The sequence below is a fragment of the Saccostrea cucullata genome, unplaced genomic scaffold (genome assembly GCF_032062105.1).
Source record: "Saccostrea cucullata isolate Sc308-1 unplaced genomic scaffold, CSIRO_AGI_Scuc_v1 ctg483, whole genome shotgun sequence".
In the NCBI taxonomy this organism is placed as follows: domain Eukaryota; kingdom Metazoa; phylum Mollusca; class Bivalvia; order Ostreida; family Ostreidae; genus Saccostrea; species Saccostrea cuccullata.
Window position 1 is genome coordinate 52501 of NW_026929240.1, and position 20678 is coordinate 73178.

The window sequence follows — 20678 nt, forward strand, 5'->3', positions numbered from 1 at the left end:
GTCTACATCTGAGTGAAAAATTCTCTAGAGGGACGTTAAACAATATACAATCAATAAATCATCTTTTTCAACTGAATCAAAGAGAATTAAAATTTTTACCATCTCTTTACTCATATATGTGAAGTGCATGGTACATGTACGTTTTGAGGGATGATACATGTATTGATTATGATGAAAATATAAAGGATGTTAACTTTTCGTTTTTGAATCTAAACAATTGTCAAACAAAATAAAGCCTGATGTGGAAGCACTTTATTAAAGCTGGTATTGCATATATTAGAGACATTTCCTATGAAGTAATACCTTGTTTTTTACCCGCATCATTCATTGTCGAAATAATACATGAATATAATTCAGATATTAATGCAAACATAACTCAAAATGGCTACTCAATATTATTGTCCATTATTCCAGAAGAGTGGAAAGGTGTTATTCAAAATAGTGTTTACAGAAAGAATATATTTTTGCCAAATTTTTCGTTATGATATGTCATTCGTTAGCTTTAAAGAAAAGTTAAAACAGATCCTATTACTTCAAAACTATTTATTGTAATCAAATTTTTATCACATATTTAATTTAAACAATGATAATTGTTCAACATTCAATGAAAAACTGCTCAATAATTTACAAAAAAGCAAAATTTATGAGGGACTATTTCTTATGATGGAAGGATATTTGACAGAAAATTCTACAAATCTGAGCATTAATTCAATTAAAAGTATAATAAATATAATAATATCTTGGATCTTTAGCCTCACATACTTTTACTCAGAGAATATTTTCCGTAATGATATGCTGGAATATTAAGTGCGGGTCTCAATGTATATTTTAAGAGCAAATTTTACACCATCCATCAACAAACTTTGCCAAGAAATGAAGATATATTAAAGAAGTCAATATAAAATATACACTGCTTTTTGCCTGAAAATCGCATACTTTGACCAATATTTCCAATTTACATCATTGACCCCTTTTTCCTTTTCTTTTTCTTTCATTAATTTAAACTATTCGATACTTGTGACTGATCAGGACTTAAATAGTAAAAGTTTTATCAAAAATATTTTATTGCCTGTTTAGATTTTAAATAACCAAAATTTATTACTTTTTAGTGCAAAAATGTCACATAATAATTTACGCGCATTAATTTGATCAATGATAAATATTATTCAAACTATTTATGAAAAATAAGACTATAATTATACCCATTGCTACATCTGATGAATATTATGAAGGTTAAAGTGATTAATAAAAGAGAGTTAAAATTTAATTGCAAAAAGTCAACTTAATTGTACCGTAGCTAAGTAAGATGATTACTGACCCCTATTTTCTCTGCTATTTAGAATCACACTATATGATCATGCGTACTTCCCAAAAATATACTTCTCAAAAAATTCTTGATATAGCAAATTTCACGAGTGACATACCTTAAGGTATTTCCATCCTCTTATGATGTCATAGGTTTTTGCAAAAACTGTTACACATTTAAATTCATGCCAGGTAGAACAATATTTTTTTTTATAAGAATGCTTTTCAATAAGTGTAATGATAAATAATGTTTTAAGTAAAAGAATTTTAAAAATGTTACTTACTTTTTTCATCAATTACTGTAAATTACATTTTATTCGCGAGAACTTTATTTTTTAGAGGGTTTGTATTGAAAGAATGGTGTATACCTCCTGATATTCTTCAACTTGATTTTAATTTTTTTCATAATAGAATTTTACCCATGAAAAACTGTTTAAAATTAGTATAACAGATTCCAATAGATGTCCATTATCATGTAATATATAATGTGCAGATTTATTGCACATTTATATTTGTAAAAATGCAAAGATATACAAAATTTTAAAAAAAATTATATATCATATAGAGTCGTTATTGAAGAACTGTAACTCTAGTATGTATAACACTTACATGTAAGACATTGAGGCACTATTGTTAACAAAAAGGGAATCAAAAATTTATTTTTAGAGGAGTTTGTTTCAAAACAATATTTAAACAAAATAAATTGTAACATTTTAAGTCCTTTGACAGATGCATTAAATAGCTAATTGTTGTGCTGCAAGAAAAATCTTTCAAATTGCTTCTCTAAAGGTAACTCTTTTTTTTTCGTGGAGATTTCGAATGAAAATCAAACCAGAGCAAAACCTCATAGGTTTTATGTTACAAAAAAATCAAATTATATATAGGTTCAAATCTTAAATTATCTGAATATTAAAAAATACAAATACATGTAATGTATGTTATGAGTGAATTTTATGAACCTTTATGTTATCAGCGGAAAAGAAAACTTGAATCTTATTGGTTATTGCTTTACCCCATTAAAATCACTATTAACATATTTGAATGTCCATGAGGACATTTTAAAAATAGTTTCGTTTTTCATTTCCTGGATAAGTATTCATGCAACTTATAAAGTTAGAATGTAAACATCAATCACCATGATCCTGTCAACAAAATTACATGATTTAAAAAAATTATGCAGTTGAGTTTGCCAAAAAAGTAATATATTACTACGTAAACATACCTTTTTGAAGGAAGAAAATATCATCAATTTCTGGTTTTCATTTCCCTGATATGATTTTATTTACTGATGACAAAAGATTGTTTCCCTAAAATTATTTATATTTTAGTGTATTAAATTATATTTTCTTCTTTTAAGAACGTGACTGTACATCAGGTTTATCATTGAGATCGTTCTCAAACGTAAATCTGAACAAGAGGTCCAGAGGCCACATCGCTCACCTGAGCACATCGGCTAGGAAAATGCACAAATCAGATCAGAATTGAAAATTTTACTGAGAAGGTGTGGTGGGGTGGGATGGGGTTGGGGGCTTGAATTCTAATACTACCTGGGAGTGCCTCCATATCAATTCTGCATCTAACTTATTGAGAGAGTTCTTGAGAAGAAGATTTTTAAAGATTTTTCCTATGTGTTCCTATGTAAACCTTTGATCAGCCATTGTGACCCCACCCTACCCTCGAGGCCATGATTGGAACAAACTTGAATATACACTATCTGAGGACGATTCAACATGAGTTTCATCTTTCTTGTCCCAATGGTTCTTGAGAAGAAGATTTTTAAAGACTTTTCCTATATATTTTTATGTAAAACTTTGATCGGCCAATGTGGCCCCGCCCTACCCCCGGGGCCATGATTTGAACAAACATGAATGTACACTACCTGAGGAAGACTCAATATAAGTTTCATCTTTCCTGTCCCTATGAATCTTGAGAAGATTTTTAAAAGATTTTTTCCTATATATTCCTATGTAAAACTTTGATCGGGCATTGTGGCCCCACCCTACACCGGGGGGGGGGGCTGTCATGATTTGAACGAACTTGAATGTACACTATCTAAGGATGATTCAACATGAGTTTCATCTTTTCTGTTTCAATGATTCTTGAGATGAAGATGTTTAAAGATTTTTCCTATATATTCCTATGTAAGACTTTGATTGGCCATTGTGGCCCCCACCCTACCCCCGGGGGTTATGATTTGAACAAATTTGAATGCACACTACCTGAGGATGATTCAACATGAGTTTTATCTTTCCTGTCCCTATGGATCTTGAGAAGAAGATTTTTAAAGATTTTTCCTATATGTTCCTATGTAAAACTTTGATCGGCCATTGTGGCCCCACCCTACCCCCAGGGGCCATGATTTGAATGAACTTGAATGTACAATATCTAAGGATGATTCAACATGAGTTTCATCTTTCCTGTCCCAATGGTTATTGAGAAGAAGATTTTTAAAAGATTTTTCCTATACATTCTTATGTAAGACTTTGATCGGCCATTTTGGCCCCACCCTTGCCCCGGGGGTCATGATATGAACAAATTTAAATCTACACTACCTGAGGATGATTTTAAATGAGTTTCATTTTTCCTCGCTCGGTGGTTCTTGAGAAGAAGATTTTTTAAATATGCCATTAATTTTTCACTAATTCATAATTATCTCGCCTTGGAAGAGGGCGTGGCCCTTCATTTGAACAAGCTTGAATCCCCTTTACCCAAGAATACTTTGCACCAAGTTTGATTGAAATTGGTCGAGTAGTTCTTGAGAAGAAGATGAAAATGTTAAAAGTTTACAACGCCAACGACGCCAACGACGTCAGACGACAAATTTTGATCAGAAAAGCTCACTTAAGCCTTTGGCTCAGGTGAGCTAAAAACCGCTGATAGTGAGCGTTTAGGTCCTCAATTTGCAATCATTTGAATCATTAAGAGGGATGTCCGGGCACATTAGGTTAAATGAGAACAAAATGTAAACAAAATTTCAAATGACTTAAGTACACTATAATTTGAACAAATTTCAAGTCCTTAGGATAAAGATACAATAAATATGCAAAACTGAATACATGTTTTGTGTAAATAATTTATACTTTTGCAGAAAAGTACTTTTGATATGCTTCTTAGAACTGCACAGCTACACAATTCAGCAGAGCCTTAAAAAATCTATAAAAAAAAATATGTAAAGTGCGCATTCTTGTTCTCACTACAACCATTTCTTGAAAAAAATGTCTAAATTTTGCACTGTTAAATTGTTAAATTGAGTTCAAAATAAGGCGTTGCTGTCATCTAAATGAGTATAAACGACTATGAATAGCAGAACGTGATCTATTTTAGCAATTTTTTACCAGACCTTTTCTTATCATGGAAGCACGCAATGGTTTAAAATAAAGAAACTTAAAACCAGAGGAAAAGTAATAAAACACCTGTATTTTAAAAAGTAAAAGAGAATTAAAATAGAAAATATTTTAAATTATATAAACACATTTAAAGGGGGAGTTGTGTGTAATTCACTAAATTAGATTAAAAAATAGTTCATTTTCAACAATTGCTTAATAGAGTAGCGTGTTGTAACAAATTCCTCAATTCCTTGTTTTCAATCAATGCAAAATGTGCAATATCTATCAAATTGTTGAATCTATTGTTCTCTAGTTGTAATTAAACAAATATGGTGTTTCAAGTATTTGTTTCATGTAAGTTTGCCAACTTTAAAATTGTTTTAACTACCAGATTTGTAATATCAACGACGAATCCCAAAGAGAACAGACATCGTAAAATCAATGTAAATTATCTTTTCTTACTATACATACAGTACCGACAGTTCCAGAGCAGACTCAGTGGTCCCAGAGAGCAGTCCCAGCAGTCCCAATGAGCGGGGTTTAATAATTAAATAGGCGGCGCTACCTCAGAAAGGAGATTCCCAATAAACAATGGAACTATAAAAGGCAGTTGAAATTGACTCTGAGTGGTATGCCAGGAGTCCTTACAAGTTTTTCAAGGCCATTTATGAATAGTACGCGCATAGAAACAATTTGAAATAATATTTATTAAAGAAAGGAGGCTTTCACACCTACATATATGAATTACACTTTAATAATTCAATTTCTTTATTTTCTGTGATTGATACTGGTTCATTTTTTATACAGAAAATAAAACTTGAATAGATTATTTTTCCATCAGAATTAGCTTTGAATAGATCTTATTATTTCATACTATCGGGGTACTTTAAAGGCATTTTCTTAAGTATTGGGGCTTTTGAAAAATTCTTTGTTAATTTTGTCAAGTATTATTTTTCAGTCATGATTATTTAAAGCAACAGTGACTGTTCAATACTTTAATTTGGTATCTTTCACATAACACCCGCTATTAATGTGTCTCATTAACTTTTTTTTTAAATATATGTGTATTATTACTTTTCCTCTGGTTTTACGGTTCTTCATTTTAGACCATTATATGCTTCCGTAATAAGAAGTGGTGAAAAATTATGTGCTAAAATAGATCACGTGCTGCTTCTTTCGTGGTTCTTTATACTCATTTTGAAGACAACAGTGCCTTGTTTTGAACTTGAAATTACCATTAAACATGCAAAATGTGGACAATTTTTCACCAAATGGTTGTGGAGAGCACATTAATGGACACTTTGCATAATTTTTTTCATTTTTTAAGGCTCGGCTGAATTCAGTATATGCACAGTTCTAAGAAGCATATCAAAAGCATTTTTCTGCAAAAGTATAAATTATTTACAAAAAAAAACACGCATTTAAATATGCATATTTATTGTATCTCTATCATAAAGACTTTAAAAATTTGATCAAATTATAATGTATTTTAGCCATTTAAAGAAATGTTTACATTTTTTCTTAAATTGCACTAATGGTGACCGGACACCCCCTCAAAGCTGAACATACGTCGTAAATAGACTTACCCCATTTTTGATATTTTTATTTTTTTGCGATATAAACACCGGGATATAGTCTTCGCATTCGTTACTCTTGACTGCTTAATTGTCACGGGTATCGGCATGGAATGACGAACCAGGTTTTGCTGATTTTCTTGCATTACCATTTATTACATTCTATGGCAGTTACGTGTATCTGTGTTGGTTTGTATACTGCACTGATATGTGTCAACTATTGTAACTTTCTTTGGTATCTTACTTTCCTTTATTAGAAGAAAATATTCAGTTATTTATGTCGCTACCGAGTACTGTATAGCATATACCTGTCTCACCGGTATCGACTGATCACACTGAACAGTGACTTAAGTCAGGCCCTTTATCGCAGAGTCCGATCAAAAATGGCGGAAACATGCATTCCTTCTACGAATCGTGTTAAGCTTTAAAGACTTAACATTAATTGCTAATTTGAAAAAAAATAAAATGACTTGACTACTGACAATTTCCGAAATTATCAAGGTGTTAAAATGGGGATCAAATGGGGGTCGAAAATGACGTTTTTTATGAAAAGAGCCCCTTCTTCCCTGAACTCCTCAAACATTTTACACAGAAGCCTAATCATCTTTGGGGAGATGGTTGGTGGTGTCATGTAGATGTGCCGTAAGGTTTCGGAATTTTCTTTTTCCCTTGGAGGATCAAACGAGGGGCGAAAAATGGCGGTTTTTTATGATAAAATCACTTCCTCCCTGAACTCTCCTACATTTTACACAGTAGCCTAATCACCTTTAGAGAAAGTTATTTTTTGGAAATTAGGTGGAACATCAAGGTCAAGGAATAAAAAAATCATAGCTAGCATGCTGCGAAACATCTTGTTACAGGTAATGTACATGTCAAATGTGAAAGTCACTTGTCTTCTCAATCAAAAGTTATAAAGAAATATCACATTTTTGAAAAGTAGGTTAAACTTCAAGGTCAAGGTCACAGAGTCAAATGTCATGATACATTAGGAAAGGTTTTATCACAGGTAATATGCAGGTATATTTTGAATACCCTATCTTTTTTTCTCTTTCAAATGATCAATTTAAAACAATTTGATTTTTTTAAGTAGGTCAAACTTCAAGGTCATGGGTAAAGAAACCATAGTGTATTTAGAATGGTATTGTCACAGGTAAATACTAATACACAATGTTTAATATGAAGTCCTGTATCTTCTCATTCAAAAGATAAGCAAGATTAAATTTATTGTGAGAGACGGACAGACTGATAGACAAATGAGATTTAATGCCCCCTACCTTTAGTGAAAATGGGAGACAATAAATGTCCTGGCTGTTTTGAGAAGAAGATTTTTGATAGAAAAAGTCCCTTGCATAATTTCTTTGTAAATTGGTTAAAAGTGGCCCAGTGGTTCTATAGAAGCAGTTAAAAAATTAATGTGAAAAGTTTGCAGACAAACAGATTGACAAAAGACAAAATGTGATAAGGAAATCAGAAAAGCTCAAATGATTTAAAAACGTAGGATTCACAAGTATTTGGAAAGGGTAACAGTATTTGAAAAGCTTTTTTTTTCATTTATTTCTTTTAGAAGCTGAAAATGTATGACATGTATCTACACTGAACATTTCAGAAAAACAGTATGATTGAAAATAGCTATAGTTAATCAAGGTGCTTTGAGTAGCAAAATAAAGCTAAACTGGTATAGGTAATTTAGCCACTGTGTTTATTTAGTAATTTGTTTGTTTGTTGTTAAACATCTCTCTCAGGAATTTTTCACTCATATGGAGACACCTGAACACTGAAAAATAATGAAAACAAGATGTAATTGTGAAACACTGATGCCCCATATGGCAGCTTATGGCAAAGGTTGAAGTCTCGCAAATGGAGTCAAACTCCAAGGTCAAGGTCAAAAGGTGAAAATTGTTGGTACATGTATCAAAAGGAAAGTCTTGTCAAAAGGAATATACATGTGATATAAGAAATACCTAGTATTTCCTGCTCAAAGGTCATTGCCAAGGCTAAAGTTTTTTTTTAAATTGGTCAAACTCTAGCGTCAAGGTCAAAAATATCTATACCTGTTGAAAGTTCACAATGAACACACATGTTAAGCATGAAAGCCCTAGCACTAATTGTTCAAGAGATCAAACAAACAGACAGAGAGACATAATATAAACACAATAAACAAAATATGTATAGTCGGACCCCCCTCCCTCGAATTTGCTCAGTTATTTCAATAGGACAATATACTGAAGCAAATAAAAAATAATTTTGTGACGCCCCCCCCCTCCCTTGGCCTTGAAAACATGGACCCCACCATCATTGTTTTTATTTTGTTTATTTTTTTCTTTGTTTCTCAAGAAATTCTGGGCTGGATTTATTTTGACTGAGGTGTGAACCAACCCCCCCCCCACCTTAAAAATTCCTGGATCTGCGTCTGTTCTGAATGTCATATCGACAACGGGAGATAACTTTAGAATGTGAAATTCGTCTACAAGTACTGTGGCATGCGATGATCTTTGACCCTTTTTGAACTTTAGCCCAACCATTTGCATTTCAGTTAATTTTACCCCAATCTATATTTAAACTTGTACTTACCGACTGTCATAGGTCCAGTCAACTTCATGAAATATAATCCATATAATCCAATTAAGACATAAAATGAATTATTTCAACTGATCTACACACCATACTGCACCATCAGCATGTGCTATCTCATTCGGCAAACCTTGGCTGATTCCATCTCCTTCATCAGATGAAGTACGAATCGGCCGAGGTGTGCCCAGTGGTGCTATCTAAAATTGATAATGAGTGACGCAAACCCAATGTGATGTAGAAATTGTGAAAAAGGTGTTTACACACATGTATACTACAAGATCAAATCTAAATATCATAACAAACAATGTTTTAACATGACTTTGCCATCTGGGCCTATTTCAAAACGTGTCTGTAAGTGTGTGTGTGTGTGGAGGGGGGGGTGACAAAATTGATTGGCCTGGATTTTCAATGTGTTTTTTTTTTGCCTGACCAAATGCTTAAAAAAATTTGCACATTTCGATAAATTCATAAAAATGCTTTATACTAAAATAACATTATTTTTTTGTTGAGAAAGTAAATTTTAAAAAGTTCCAATTATGGACAAAAAATTTATAAAAATCTAATTTACATCATTCATTTAATTCCATTATTTCAGACTGGTAATGAATTAAGTATGTGAAATACATATAAGAGGCTCACAGGTCACATGGTCACTGAGAATTTTATGCTCGATTTGACGAATAGAATATGTGCTGTGTAAATAATAGAATGATTTTGACTTTTATGACAGCATCTAGTTCTTTTTTCAGTGTAATCAATCGACACCGGTGTAGACGGACGTATGCTATACAGCACTCGATACCTAGCGACAATAATAACGTAATACTTCGTGTAATGCAGGAAAATAAGATACCAAAGAAACTTACAATTACAGTTGTACACGTTAGTGCAGTATACAAACACAGATACACGTACATGTAACTGCAAACAAAGGTGATGCAAGATAACCAGCACGAACACGGGTCGTCAATCCACACCTACATCCGTGACAATAAAGCAGGTGTGACGATTCTGAAGAGTATACCCTGATGTTGATGTATCTTAGATAATGATATTGAGAATGGCGTATGCCTATTTGCGAGTCATGTTCAGCTTTAAGTATTGATAAGAGTATGAAAATCCGGCACGACGTTAAAATTTTGCCATAAAGAAACCCTTCACCAATTATACATTGTATGGCGACGTCTCTACATAATGGAAAAACCTCTAATCGGACTTTGAAAAATATACAATCAATCAATCATCTGAAATCACTAAAATTTAATCTCGCTAACAATAAATTTGTCGCCTGCGAGCCGCAGTGGTAGAGGTCTGCTTAAGATTTAAGAAGGAGGGGGTTAGTTGGGAGTTGATTCTTACGTCGCATGATTGAATTTAATGTAAACTGAGGTCCCGTGTTACAGTAGATCCTGGAACGAAAAATACCTCTCTCTGCTCAAAGGCCTTGAGAGCCGAGTGTAGGTCACAATTTGCAGCTCCCCACCGGAAAGTGGTACCGTCTCAATATGAGTGAGAAATTCTGGAGAAAGACGTTAAAACAACAAACAATACAAATAAATGAATATTCTTCAAAATAACTTCGTTTATAAACATTCAATTTATTAAAATTGCTTCAAATTAATTCTCGCTAAAGACATATCAATTTTTAAGAATCAATCTCTAAATGTTTCTCTCGCTAAATTTTCAACTTATACATGTTATATATGGTATATTACCCACCCCAACCCCATCCTTAAGCGTAAAAAAGGTTGAATCTCATTAAAAAATACAATTATTTCAGTAATCTGCAATAAAGGTAATGTAAGTCGAAGATAACACGAGTCGCCGTTCCACACCGATACCCGTGACAATAAATAAGTCAGGTGAAACAAATTCGAAGAGTATACCATCATGGTGCTGACATCGGAGATAGCAATATCGAAAATGGCGTATACTTATTTACGAATCGTATTCAGCGTCAATGATTAAAACTAATCATTGACATTTCCAGTCAAAAGGTGAACAGATACATCATTTCAAGGTTAGAATTTTTGGAAGTAGTCACAAAACACATTAATCACACTCTCGCGATCTGCATGGGATGCTACAGATAATAAAAGGTGTTTTGCCATAAATTTACGTGCTTCTGAATAGGAAGGTTAAAGCCACAGTGACTCTAAAGTAAGATTCTGAAGAAAAGGCATACTATATTTAGTTGCTGGAATCGTTTATTGCCTGATGTCACATCGACAGGCTGTATAAGGATTTTGAAATATTTCAAATTGCATGATCCGAAACAATGCTTTCAAATCTAGAGAGCTAGATTTTGTGCAAGCTGATTAAAATTTGAATTCTTTACCTGCATTTCAAAAGAAACAGTTTTCCGAAAAAAGAATATTATCGATGCAAAATACAGCAGTGTTTACCTCCTTTTCTCTTTTTGCATGGAACAGATTATTTCATGTGATTCACCGTTTGAACATGTCCGTGTATCCTTTTTTTCTGCATTTCTATACTACTGGATCAGTCCATTTAATATTCTACGAAAGGGGTGAATCGGTCTTTTTGCGCCAAATTTCACTAGTAAGCTATCTTGGCACCTTTTCGTTGGATTGTTCTGTTGTATGAATGGGTGTGCTAGCTTCCATGAAATTAAATAAAGTTTGAAAGTTTGTGCTTTAAACCTCCTTCTAATGCTTCAGAAATTTTATCTACAAGTTTTATCTCATTCTTTGAAACAACATGTCGTATATATAGGTATATGGACATGCAACACTAAGAAATGATTTTTCTAATTTGTTTCTCCTTCTCGCAGTTGGTTTTATTCCATAAATGGACTAGTCCAACAATAAAAAACAACGCAGTTCAACACGTCGTTGTCTCCAGATGCATGATCTGGTAAAAAGATAAACAATGAACACGTGATAACAAAGCGCTCTGCTGATTGGTTGAAAATTGCTATGAAAGGGGTAAATCAAGTTACATAAGTAAAACCCGGTTGACACATTGTATAAGACTATTACAAAAGAGACATAGTTATACAAGAACTTAATATGAAGAAATATACAAGAACATGTATCTTCAGATACACAATAAATATGAAACCAGTGCAATATCTTGGATTTTTCTTCCTAAAGGCCTAAATATTAAATTAATATTACTTATTTCATTTTCAATATATGATAGTGGCTGGTGGCACCACCACCACCACCACCACCCCCCCCCTTTTAAGAATAAAAAAGAACACACATTATAACTGTTTACTTCAGTGGAGAAAATACACTCCAACAAATGTGTATTCAATTATATCCATCTTTTAAAACGTTTACAATGCATGATTTGATAACAGATTTTATAATAGGTGTGCAATGAAGCTTTAAATTTAGACCAAAGGGCAGATCACTCCACTTGCAGAAAATTCCCATAGAATAACAACTCTTGAGTATTCAGTGCAGAGTTGATTCATCTACAAATTAAAAAAATCAAGGATTTCATTTGCACAAGGTTCTCTAAATGTAAAGTAAGGACATACTATTATTTTAAACCCAGAAAAATATTGCTCAAAGGGTTTATAACTCCTCATGCAGATATTGATTGATTTAGTCAGGCAAGCTTTTTGAAAAGCTGATACTTGTTAATTAAGGATATCCAATCCTCAGCCAGGAAGGATAACTCCAAAATGTGTATTTAATTTAAAAACCATCAATATGAGGCTTGAAAATGAAAACTTTTCATGCAACAATTTTCATTTTATTCATCTTTATATGATTCAAAGTTTATGGAAGTCTTGAGAAAGGACTTATGAAAAGTTGACATTTGTACCAAATAAAAGGAAAAAAAAATAAATACAGTTTTAGAGAATACTATTTTGTAGAATCAAGCCTTAGATACCAATGTTTATTAACATGAAATGAAAGAAGAAGTAATTTGGGATGTCTTGCAATGATAACAAAAGCCTTTTACACTATGTAATATATAATATATGAAGAAATAGAAGACATAGAATATCAAATAAGTATGAAAATAATGAGAATTTCTCTGAATGCCTGGATACCTAATGTTTTTTAACCTAAAATATACTTGTTGATCAATTTGCAATTGAAAATGCATAGCTATCCGCTTTTTCTGAATATATATGTATATTGGAAATTTGACATTTTTCCTATATAATATGAATAACTTTTATGTTTAACTTTCAAGAAATATTATGGGTAAATTAACATAACTTTGGATTCAAAGATATTTTTATGAGTATTTTCGATTACTAAACTTCTAATTTCATGAACCTGAGGATCGGACAACCTTAATAAAAACCATGCGCCGCCTAACACAGGATTAGAGATGCTTCTCGGTATATACTGATCGCATAATCTATTTGATTCTTTTAATTTCTGAATTACTGAAGGCAGGGGGATAGTTGGTTTTCATTTTACCTCTGTGTAGCAGAAAAGTCAATCAAAGCTGTTTATGGTGGAGACTAGAAGAAAAGAGCAGTTAACCATCTATCAACGGACAGTGATTTGCAAGGCCAATCACCTTTCAGAGGTTTCAGGCAAAGAGTACAAACGACAGACGATGCAAATGATTATATTAGGTATCAAAAAACAGGAAGAGTCAAACTTGTTTTTTATTCATTTAAAAATTTAAATTTTATAACAATGAGAAAAATATATTTATAAAGAACTATGTTTAAAACTTAAGGCATTTTGAACATAAAAAATGTAAACAACAAATATAAAGTGAATTTTAAATCAAATATCCTTTATTGACAAACCAGCAAACGAATAATCATGCTCCAAACACCATCACAATCTAAAAAAGACATAAACAAAGTTGAAAAGGTTGAAAATTGCCACTGAAGAAATTTTGACTTTGACGATAATTCATCAGTGAGGCTTTAGGTCTGTATGGTTACATGTAGAAAGCTATTAACAGTGACGTCATCAAGACGACACGGAGGCAATGCCAACATTTGAAAAGAAAAATAGATTCTTGGTTACAGTGTATTAAAAACAAAGACGTTTCTTAAGATTTTGAGATCTGTTATGTATTGTATAGTTTATAAATATTTTTTTAAGCTGAAGATTTGTTAATTAAAACAGATGTTTAAAAATGCCTAATTTGCACAACGTAACTGCTCTAGTTTGGAACCGGTTTTGTGTGTAAAGTAGCTAAGAACTTTAAGGGGGATATACAAGCCATATTGGATCAAGTCTGGTGTAAAATAAGAAATACCAAGAATGCGCTTCATACTTTACCAAACTAGCCCAAAGTTATTCAAAGTGCTAATGCACTCATTACCTACTGTTAGAGACCAAACTTAGTAAATAATTAAGTTTATTTTGTTTTAATAAGGAGTAAAATAATCATGTTAGAACTGCGCAGCTACAGTATTCACGAGATGAAAAATGCATTGAAGATGATCTCAGTTCGATTCATTTATAATATGGCTACAACCATTTGTTTCGCTTTTTTTTTTTGGTCAATAAATCTTGAAAATTTGATTTTTCATATGGGGGTCTTCCTGATGCCATGTGTTTACTTCGTCCACCATTCCTCTATCACACAGAGTTCAGATAACATTGATTTTAGAATAAATGCGAACAGAAAAACATCAAAACAAGAAATTACTAAGTAAAAATCATTAGGTTACATAACTTACTACTCTTATTTGTTGCATCGCATCGTCTGATTAATGAAAAAAAACGCGATTTTAACCCCACTCCAGCAAATCGGGAAAAACTGTTCTGTTTATAGCTCGAGTTTCCTCGTCCATATCATTCCACTGAGCACGTGGTTGGCATGTGCAAATATCTGCTGTGGATATAGATGCGTTTAATACCATGATTATATTCAATTTTTCATGGAACAAGTCTTGATAATTTGTTGGTTTCTTTAAAACTCGAGAAAAAAGATTTAAAAAAAGGTCATTAACATGCATTCAGTTATGCATATTTATTTTTAACTCGCTTCAGACAAATTTGTCGATTACTGATTGGATAAAAGCTAATCACATGACGCCCTGAAATTTTCCGTATTACGTCTCCGTTTTCATATAACGTCTCCGTGGAGGCGTAATATGAAAATCGGGCACGCGATTCCGTTCGAAGCGTTGTTATTGTAAATAAAAATGGCGGCTAAGAAACGGTTTACGTAGGTAGTTTAGTTAAATTTCTTGTTACCGTAACGATATTTTATGTTGATTTTTATTGGATTAAAACTTAATATTTTCATAATATGCACAAATATTTTTTTTTATTGAAAAAGGTCTTCAGCGGGATAAATTCGTAACACAGTCAGTTAGTGACCTAATACGGATTCACACCCTGTATGAATCCGTATTAGGTCACCAACTGACTGTGTAACTAATAGTATCTTTATCATACATGTATAAGGACTTAAAATTTGATCAAAATATAATGTATCTTAGCCATTTGAAGAAATGTTTACATTTTGTTCTCACTGCACTAAAGGAGGCCGGACATCCCCTTAAAGATAAAAGAAATATTTAATTTGTAACAAAAGGAGGAAAGACATGCACATTGACAGACATATATTAATGAAACCTTATACTTTTGCTGCTTAGCAAATTAAATGGAAAATACGAGGGTTGTCCGTAATGTTCGTGGACAACATTGATATTTACTGACAAACATTGATATGATAAATGAAACTATTATTTTCATTAAATCCATGTTTCATGTTATTAACATGCAAGTTTTCATCAATTAAATAGCACAAATAATTATATTTTTTCAGATTAAAAAAGACACACTCATACCTGGAGAACTAAAATGAAAATTCTTGAAGTCACCCGATATCAAAAGCATTATACGAGTACATGTAACTTGTCTCACTATAGTCACCGTTTAACTCAATGCATTTCTTATATGTCGCTTTAACCAGTCATTAATATGTGCACAAAATGTTCAGGTTTCATACGTAAAATAATGTTTAACAATGCCTGTCTCATATCCTGCAATCCTCCAACCTCTGTCCGCGTAAAAACGATTTTATTTACGGAAATACGGTAAAGTCACGTTACAAAGTTCATTTTTTACAGCACTACAATCTCGGAATGATGGACTTCCTTCACGCATGTCATCCTGTAAACTGTTCGTTAGGTCCGAAAATATTATATGCCACTTAAATACTAATGTACGTCTTCTTTCACTATGTTTTCTCGATTGTTTACAAAATGTATTGGTCTCCGTGGGTGTTTATCCGATCTCTACGCAAAATTTTTAACTGCTGACTGGTCCATCTATTTCGAAAACGTCCCTTTTTTGAACAATTCCGATCCGTCTTAATATGTTAAAACTTTGATTGCTCAGTCATTTACAACTTTGAATGTTCACATGTTGCAGGTTTGAAGTGAAAACTTTTGTCAACCTCATAATGTAAATGTCATCCAGATTTCTGCAGATTTTATAAAATACAAATGAAATTTATAAAGTGATAAATAATTTGTTAATTAAAATTTTGCGGTGCTCCGGGTCTCCATTCTAAGTTTAATTATCAAGTCATAATTGTAATTAAACATTTGAAATTGAATCAGATTTCACATTTCTCATTCTACATTTAGAAAAGGATTAGAAATATACTAATAATAAATATCAATGACGCAACTTTTATTTAATTCTTAGCTTGTCCACGAATTTACGGACAACCCTCGTATATGTATTTTTTTTTTTTTTTCTAAATGGTTGATTGATTGTATATTGTTTTTATCATCCGGTTTTTTACATCTTGTTCGATTTTTTTTACACATATTGGGACATCAGCTGGGAGATATTGACCCAGCATGCAGGTGAACAGGGTAATTGCTACATATATAGGGGGAGTGACAAAAGTTAAAATCATAATGTTTATCAGAGAGCTTTCTTGTTATGTTATTATAAATAATTTCTAGCAAAATATATATCCAAATAGGATATTGATGTGAAGGACTCTGTGGTATCTTTAATCTCACTTTCATTGGCACACTGTGTGCATTTACAATTTTTCTTTCATTTTGTTGGAAATAAAGCAACATGTCAGACAAAAAAATGGGAAGGTTGAATTGCTTTTAAATATCTAATTTTTTACTCATTTATTATTCATATGTTCATTTTACTAATCTGGGTACTAACACTAGTATTTCATCTATTACAAAATATAAAACTTTGGAATAGCTTAATATAGATATAGAATTTGTATGACAGAGTTAAAAGTGGTGAAAATTAATTATTTTTTGACAAAGCTAGTAACCGTTGACAAAAAATAATAAAGGGTGTTCAATATTATGATCTTCTACAAACTTTTAGGTGCTTATGTGCAAATTTTTTCTACTTTACATTGGTGTTAAATTACATTTAAATCTATACATTTCGTGTCTTATTATGATGTAAAATTTGAAGGTAAATATCAAATGTTAAACAACCCAAAATTATTATATATTCCATGCAATATTCTAATGATACAGATTGATCGACAAAAGGTTTTTCATTTATTTGTGAGACAAGCTATAAACAGGTAGGATGCAGAAAATATTTGAATTGTTTTGTATACTATCACCTGGAAAGACATCATTTTTTTTGGGAGAAAAAGATTTATCATTGCAAAGTGTACTTAAATATTCTAAATCATATTTTTTTGTTGGAAAATTAATTGTCACTCAAAAAATTCACTACATGTACTTTTAATTTGACAATTTTACATGCTTCTTTCCCACAGAAATGTTTGGATTTTATTTAGCCCTAGTTCTGCTTCCTTATACCACTAAAGGAGAGACACCGACCGGGAGTTGTAAAGATATTTTAAAAGGTTATCTAACAGGACAACTGTCGTCTGTTCTGGGGGCATATCAGATAGAAGCTTTAAAAGAAGAATTCAAAAGCTTCACTTATCTCATTGAGAAATCCATGAAAAAATTCAAGGGGCAAGTGAATGTACGCATACAATCTTCAGGTAAATGTATCAATCGATCACACAAATGTGAATGTGGTGATTATTTTTTATATAATACCTAATGAATTAATAACAAATTAAGTGCTTCTTTTGATAGGTATCGGAAACAAAAACATTGTATACACAAGGTGGGGAAAGAGGACGTGCCCTGGAAATGCAAATTTAGTTCATTCTGGTATTAAGATTTTTTGTCTTGAAAACTAAAATGATTTTATGTGATATTTTAATACATTGTTCATGAATTTTCAGGTTTATTTCTACTTGCACTGCTAACATATACATGTGTTCACTTTATTTTTAAATTCCAGGCCCCAAGACAATAAAATAAGAACAGACTTAAGTCCAAATGTCAAATCCATAAACTTTGATATAATATTGATAACAAAACAAAATTTTACCATATGTTCAAATGAAAATATTATTCATACCTGCAACTTTTTCATAAGGTAATGTGAAATCACTAAATTTCGTTGGGGTTTAATTTTCGTTGTTTTCAAGGTATGAAGAGACCCACAAATTTATGTCCCCACGAAATGTAATTTTTGAAATATATTACTACTAAGCAATTTTGAAACCATGAAATAAAATCCCCATGAACAATTAAATTTTCCTCAAACCACAAAAATTTGACCTCTCGAAAATATGTGAATTTACAGTATTTACTTTAATTTACAAGCTTTTCAAAATCAAAATCTTGACTTAAGTATGTTCTCATTTATGGTCTCCACCTGGCATGATTGATATTATAAATAATTTTTATGGATTATTATATACATGGCTTTTACGTTTACAGGATATGCTGCAGGATCACATTATACCCATAAAGGAGCGGCTGTAGATCCTCTTTGTTTACCAAGAAATCCAGAATGGGGAGAGTATATAGACGGACACGATGGATCAAAGGCTTTTATATATGGAGCAGAATATGAGACCAGTGGCTTTACGAGTCGCTTTAATCCATATCAAGACCAAGATGTTCCCTGTGCCATTTGCCTTTTTAAGAAAAGATCCGTAGTACAAATGTTTCCAGGTGAAGAAAAAAAATAAAATACGATAATTTGCTTTTTAATCTGTTGATTTTGAAATTTGATTTTCATACTTGCATCCTAAATTCTTAAATCATCAAATTAATAAATTAAACGTATTATTTCTTACCTTTTTGAAAAAAAAAGAGATGGGGACAGAAAGAGAGAAAGGAACAATAACTTGAGGATTTTTAAAATTTTTCTAATCTATGGAATTTATATTTTATTCCTTTGAAATTTACTAGTATATTTTTTATATTAATCGATTGAAAGTGTATATGAAACACACAGCATTACAAATGTTTGTGCTTTCAGTAAGATAACGATAACTGTAGATTCCTAAATGCACCCGATGAGTGAACTACATTGCCTCGCCTAATTTAAGAACGAAATCCGAGAAATAAAATTACTCCCTTTCATTACATTTCGTCGTCTAATTTAGCAATGAGCTCATATGCGAAATGTAATTTCTCCCTTTCATTTTAAGTGTTTAAATCTAAATACTATCTTTAATGAACCTCCTCTTGCAATTTGGCATCTTAGTCTTAATTTGCAAAATAAAGTATTCGTGTAAAAGAGTAATCTACATTTTTTTCGATAAATTATTTTCTTTTGCAGTTAAGCATATTTTAAATATTATTTTTCAATTTATTTGTAAAGGAAGAAAAACCTGTTACAAAGGATGGAACCTCGAGTACCAGGGCTACCTAATGGCTGGGTACCATGATTATCCTGCTGGGACAACTTACAACTGTGTTGACAAGAATCCTGAAACCCTGCATGGCGGTAGAGCTAGAAAATTCGGCTACCTGTTTTACTTTGTAGAAGCTGTCTGTGGTTCATTGAAATGACCACCATACGTCCAAGGAAGAGAACTAATGTGTGTTGTCTGTTCCAAACATTAAAGAAAGAAGTAAACTCATTTCATTTCATAAGGAGTTGTGTTTTTTACCACAGTGTTATTCACTGCAAAAAGAATTTTGCCGACTCTTGTGATTTTGATTTAATTTTGAAGAGTAAAGTTTTTATTTCAGCATATATTTTGTCTTCTAGCATTGTTGCTTTAACACAATAACTGAAAGAGCTAGTAAACATTTTTGATAAGGAAGAAGGGGGAACAGAACAGTGGCTACTGAACTCTACAAAAGAGAATCAATGAAGTAGCTTGATGGGGTGTAGAAAGATCTTGGTAGATCACTGGTATTCCCTGATACTACACTGTGTAGTATTATACAGCCAAATCCAAGCGATGAAATCATGCTAAAGCAGCAAGTGATCATATTTGTTAAGCTAAATTGTTTCCTGGGAAGAGAAAATAAAATACAAATATCAAGATCTAATAGATTAAGTATGGAGCAAAAGATTAAGAGAATAGGATGGACATTTCAATGGATTTTATCACATCTATCAAGAATGCTTTGATAACTCTTTAAACCACTGGAAAAGACGGAAGAATAGAGGGGATGTCAAGCAAAGCAGAAAAGTCAATCTTGCTGGTTATGGTGGAGAAGAGATGAAAAGAGCTGTAAACCATCTTTAAGGGGCAGTTATTTGGCCAGGTACGTTTCAGAGGATTCAGGTTGAGAGTACATACATGTAGGGACCGATGAGGTGAAAAAATATATTGAACAGTGCCACCCATTGACAAAAGCGCACAAAAAATCTATGATTACATTCCAAATTCTTATCAATACAAAATAAAGATTTTAAACACAAGTACTCTCGTAGTTGACATCTGGACGAAGCATATTGGACCGAATTATATTTGAAACTAAAATGGCAGTATAAATGAAATTTTTGATTACAATATTTTAAAAACAATTAAAATTTTAAATTTCGGAACACACGGTTAGTAATGTTTTACACAGTTTATAAACAAAAAATAATGTTAAAAAACAACCACTTTTTTTGCGCAATAAATATAAGCTTTAGGTCTATCAATATATTGT

General features: G+C 32.0%; 1 protein-coding gene across 1 annotated transcript; it reads left to right on the forward strand.

The window, feature by feature from the left end:
- The first annotated feature begins 17472 nt into the window (after nucleotides 1–17472).
- LOC134280200 (uncharacterized) lies at nucleotides 17473–19651 on the forward strand. Its single transcript, XM_062762619.1, has 4 exons — nucleotides 17473–17704; nucleotides 17802–17879; nucleotides 18498–18734; nucleotides 19390–19651. Exons 1-4 carry the CDS (start codon nucleotides 17473–17475, stop codon nucleotides 19578–19580), a joined length of 738 nt encoding a protein of 245 aa, XP_062618603.1. The 3' UTR covers nucleotides 19581–19651.
- The last annotated feature ends 1027 nt before the right edge of the window (nucleotides 19652–20678 follow it).

What these genes read in the sequence shown, in the direction of transcription:
- LOC134280200 (XM_062762619.1), top strand. Translation starts at nt 17,473, where the DNA reads ATGTTTGGATTTTATTTAGCCCTAGTTCTGCTTCCTTATACCACTAAA. An exon ending in TGCAAATTTAGTTCATTCTG is followed by an intron (nt 17,880 to 18,497) that starts GTATTAAGATTT and finishes TTACGTTTACAG; the next exon opens with GATATGCTGCAGGATCACAT. An exon ending in CGTAGTACAAATGTTTCCAG is followed by an intron (nt 18,735 to 19,389) that starts GTGAAGAAAAAA and finishes TTATTTGTAAAG; the next exon opens with GAAGAAAAACCTGTTACAAA.